A 5,072-nucleotide genomic window follows, 5' to 3' on the forward strand; every position below is an offset into this window, starting at 1 on the left:
TGACTGTTGTTTACTACATTTTATTAAATCTTGTATTTTATTTTTAATATTTGTAATGAAAAATATTATTGAATATTTCTACCGTTTGTTAATTTCAATTTTTAATCTTCTTTGATGTTATATTTTTCAACTTTAATACTAAATCACTGCATTTCAAATATATATAAACATAAATATATATTTATATATTACAAATTGTGTATATATAAATATATACAATTCAATTTTTTAGACTTGTTCACAAATTATGCACAATAAAAACCACATTATTTTTAAATTAAAGTCATTTAATTTAAATTTACAATGAATGTTCGAACGTTATTACTTAACGTTCGAACATTGACAGAAAATTTTTACGTTCGAACGTTAATTAATAACGTGCGAACGGTTGCGCCAAAACATTTTACATTCAAACGTAAACAGACATAACGTTCGAACATATATGTGACGTTCGAACGTATATTTCCCATATGTTGGAACGTAAAAAAATCTCATTCTATCTTTAGTGACGGTTTTCAGAAACTGTCACAGAAAATGCCTTTTAGTGACGATCTATGGACTGTCACAATTTTCCAACCGTCACTAAAAAGCAATTATGTTGTAGTGAACTCTGTGTTCCTATTGTCCCTGTTGAATACACTTGTTTCCATTGTTTCAATATCTAGTAACATTTGATGCACTCTGTTCAGTACTGATTTAGGTTCAATCAAAATGCTTTAGAAAATAAATTCATTCCTTCCCCACCACAAATTCCAAAAAAACTAGAGACAGTTCTTCCATTTATTTCTTTTGCAAGTTACTGAACATATCTTCTAATAGTACCTTTAGACTCTTACATGATGCCTTGCTTTTTTGAATATTCATTGAGCATTGTCCCAAGATATCATTTGCCGAGATGCATTCTCATAGAATATGTTCTGTGGTTTCTGGTTCTTTTAAGCAAAGAGGAAAAATCTGATCTTCCAATATCTTCTTCTTGCACAAGTTCACCTTACTAGGTAGAATGTTGAGACAAGCTCTCCACGAGAAATTTTTTGTAGCATGAGGGATATCTAGTTTCCATATTCTGGTCCAGTCTTCTACATTATAGGATTTTTGTGAACTTTGGCCTTTTTTATTTTTTTTCTTTCTTTCTTGAAGCTTTCCTTGTAGATAATAAGCATTCCTAGCTGTAAATATTAATGTTTTGAATACCGTACCGGTGACCATTTCGGTTGAGGCATTGAAACGAGATATTTCGGTATCGGTATTGTTTCAGATATCGTTTTGGAATAGTTTATATATAAATAAATTATATATATAAATTATATTTCAAAAGAATAGTATATATATAAATTATAAATAGTTTGGTATGAATTTAGGGGTTTAAAAATAAACTTGTAGTTTGAAGAAATGAAATAAAAGAAGAAAAAGAAGAAAAAAAGTAATGCCCGAAATATCGGTCGATACGGGCCAAAACGGCTGAAATTTTGACCGGTACGAAACTATACATTTCTCTGTACCAGCTACGTCATAGAAACGATATATTCCGACCATACCGACCGGTATGGTATGAAATTCAAAACATTGGTAGATGTACCATCTTTTGTGCTTCTCCACATCAGTTTGTCTGGCTTGTTGTAAAGGCTAATAGGAATCTGGCTTATTGTTTCAGCATCTTCCTTTGAAAAGACTTCTTTCATTAATTGAGGCAGTGCAACGAAAGGTAGCAAGGAAGAAAGGGGCAGAGAGGGTCGGTCTCGAAGGGAAAGGGCTAAGAGGGCATACGACTCTTTGATTGTCTGTGGGTAAGCGTATTCAAATTATCGTGTATTTTCCTATGTGGCTTCAGTTGAGTTGAGGGCTGATTTAGTGGGATTCTCAGCCCGACCGTTGGGAAGCAGTTCTCATTTTATTTAATTATGCAAGTATCTTGTCTAATTTTATTTACATAAGTACGTGACATCCCTAATCTAAGGAAAGATGGTGTTACATTTTATCTCTCCCTTATCAATTTCTCCCTCCCGCTTTCTCTTCTTCCTTTTCCTCAGGATTTTAGCCGTCGTCCATCATTGCTAGCCCCTGCCCAGCCGTGAGCCACCAAGAACCACCTCGGCAACATTGCGAGTCACTAGCTGCACGTCGCGCCCCTTCTTAACCGCAAACCACCACTTGCATCGCACCAGCAAGCCACCCAGTCTACCTCCACCTTGAGTAGCACCATAACAGCCACAACAATAGCATAGACAACACCGATCGCCACCACCGTGATGGTCAGCCACCAACCACCGTGAGCAACAACCATTGCAAGCCCACCTACACTGCTCCACCCAAAATCATGATTGAAGAACGATGAAACCAGAGTAAACCACCACCCTGATAGCCCTTGCCCCTGCACCTTGAGCTCGTTGTCGCCATCCATCACCATTAGGTAAAGATCTGATCTTCGGTTTCTGTCTCCTTCGGGTGGCAGGCACACTGCGAGGCCATTGTGGCTAGGGGGTTTCTTGCTAGCCATCACCTATCTCGCATGGGAGATATGTTGTCTGCATTGGTGGGGTAGGTTCGAGCTTGCCATGGGGTGATGAGTGTCATGTTGGCGACAGAAATCGCCTCTAGTGGTTTCTGAGGTCTCTCCCGATGGGCCTCGTGCCTAACGGCGTGCCAACTCCACCCTCGATATTGAGCATCAAATTTATGTGTGCAGTGCCATCAATGCACCAACGAAAGGAAAAATGGCTGAAACGTAGTTTTCTACCTCAAACAAAATTTACTGTTGATAAGGCGATGGGAATCGTGGGATGGATATATAAAAGAATATTTGATGAAACACAACAATCAAATTGCTTTGTACCAAAATAAAAACTAACCAATGGTAAAATAAAATCACTCATGCATTACCGCTTCAGTGCACAGAATTTCAGGAAAATAAATATTCATTCACCGGAACTACTGTAGCCATGATTGACCAAAATAAATATTATCCTTATTTATTTAAACAGAGCGAAACCAACAACAAAAGCTACAAGAAATCCATTATCTTGTGAAATTGAAACTCATCAATCACTAAGATCCACAAATCCAGTTATCCATAATAACTAGCCTTCCAAACGTAGCAGCAATTAATGAAATTCAATCTTAACGAGCTAGGTTTGGTTTATAAATCCATCTCAATTCATCAGAACTCATCATTATAATTTTTTTAAATTTTAATATAAAATATAATAAATAATTTAATTTTTTAAAATTTTAAAATAATAATAATATTAAAAAATAATAATCTAACGATATTTTATCATCTTAACTCAACTCAATTCAACATTCAAATACAACCTAATACTACGTACTTAAAATCAACGCAGTAAACCAGCCCTTCAACGTTACAACGCTCGGGGATATATATAAATATTTATATATATAAATTTTGCTATTCATTAATATCTTCACACGATACATATTACATTTTATTTATTTAATATAATTTATACGATAAAAAAATAAAAAAAATAAAATGTGATTTGCGAAAATAATGAATATATATATATATATATATATAATGTACTTTGTTCTTCTCCCGTTTCTCCCGTATGCTGTGGCCACTGGCTCTCCACCACGTCAGGTCTGAAGTGAAAAAGCCAGTGAGTTAGCTGTCCATTACATTTAGAATCTCTAGGAGAGGCGCTGAGAATCATTAGAATATCATTCTCTTTCTTTTCAAATAATAAATTCAACGGGAGCTTCGATTGCCAAGTGAAACCACAATATAAAATTAAAAATCCGATCGAATCCACAACAAATTTTACGGGAGTTTTGTTGGGTATCGGAAGTTTTGTTTTCAATGTTCGCTTAAAATTTCCTATCTTTTAACTTCCACGCATTGCAATACTCATGGAAGATGGCGTTTTAATTCGAACGCGTACTGGCATGCGGCATTACTCTTACATAGCTTCTGCTTAGGTTATTTTTATAATTAAGAGTAATGCTAATCGCAGGGAAAGTAGCGGTGATAGCAGCCACGTCGAGGTTACAAGCTTTGTCCAACTGCTTTTCTCGTCCTTACTGCAGGCCGAACCATATCCAAACAGTACCTGTACCAGTACCCCCACACGACGTGTTCATAAGCCACCGGGGGCCCGATACCAGAAGAAACCTTTCTGGTTTACTCTACGACCACCTTCTCCGGCTTGGGCATAGGCCTTTCCTCGACTACCGAAACATGAAAGCCGGTGACAAGTTGTCGGAAACGATCGATACCGCCATTCGAGATTGTAAAGTTGGTGTTGTAGTTTTCTCACCCAGATTTTGTGAGTCCTCCTATTGTCTTCATGAGTTGACTCTGCTAATAGACTACAAGAAAAGGGTTATACCCATCTTTTATAATGTCAAACCGTCCCAGCTTCGGGTTGGGGACATATACAATGGAACTTGTGTTTCAGATCAGAAAGAGCTTGAGATCAGATTCAGCAGAGCACTTGAAGAAGCTAAAAATATCGTTGGACTTGACTTCAATTCATCAAAAGGGTCATTTTCTTTCTTTCTCCCTTTATCTTATCTTGATTGGTCTTTTCAATGACTGAAAAAATATTTCGTATATTTTGTTATCTGGTTTTGTAGAATAGAATGTCTCTAATATTGCTCTATCTTTTTTGTTCTCTTTTCGTTTTCAGATATTGGTCAGAATTCCTACAGAGTGCTTCTGATGCCATCATAGAGCAGATCAGTCAGAGTTCCTGAAAGTGTATAAAAAATATTCTAGTATGGTACGTCTGTCGAAAACTCAAGTTTCTGATTAGATATCTGTGATTCTGTATCCCGGACCTTGGGAGTTAAGCAATTTTTTTAAAGTAGTTGGGGGATTGCACCCCAACCTTTAGACCCCTTGGCGATTCTCTGAACCAGGGGGTCCCTAAGAGCCGGGAGTGGTGCACTGGTGCCATTCGGCGCAACCATTGGCTCTCCCAACCCCTAAACAATCAAACATATACATAGTACACGAGCCGGGATAGAGATAAAGATCGGAGACAGGATACGGAAAGTCAACGGTATACGGATTATTGTTCACGCACTTTTGCCTTCTCTGCGTCCAGTGTCCT

The 5,072-nt window shown here is 37.1% G+C and overlaps 1 protein-coding gene across 1 annotated transcript; it reads left to right on the top strand.

Moving 5' to 3' along the window:
- Positions 1-3,958: 3,958 nt before the first annotated feature.
- On the top strand, positions 3,959-4,713 carry LOC108980554 (protein VARIATION IN COMPOUND TRIGGERED ROOT growth response-like). Its single transcript, XM_018951505.2, has 2 exons — positions 3,959-4,500; positions 4,647-4,713. Exons 1-2 carry the CDS (start codon positions 3,959-3,961, stop codon positions 4,711-4,713), a joined length of 609 nt encoding a protein of 202 aa, XP_018807050.2.
- The last annotated feature ends 359 nt before the right edge of the window (positions 4,714-5,072 follow it).

The sequence above is a fragment of the Juglans regia genome, chromosome 12, assembly GCF_001411555.2.
Source record: "Juglans regia cultivar Chandler chromosome 12, Walnut 2.0, whole genome shotgun sequence".
In the NCBI taxonomy this organism is placed as follows: domain Eukaryota; kingdom Viridiplantae; phylum Streptophyta; class Magnoliopsida; order Fagales; family Juglandaceae; genus Juglans; species Juglans regia.

What these genes read in the sequence shown, in the direction of transcription:
- LOC108980554 (XM_018951505.2), top strand. Translation starts at nt 3,959, where the DNA reads ATGCTAATCGCAGGGAAAGTAGCGGTGATAGCAGCCACGTCGAGGTTA. An exon ending in GACTTCAATTCATCAAAAGG is followed by an intron (nt 4,501 to 4,646) that starts GTCATTTTCTTT and finishes TTTCGTTTTCAG; the next exon opens with ATATTGGTCAGAATTCCTAC.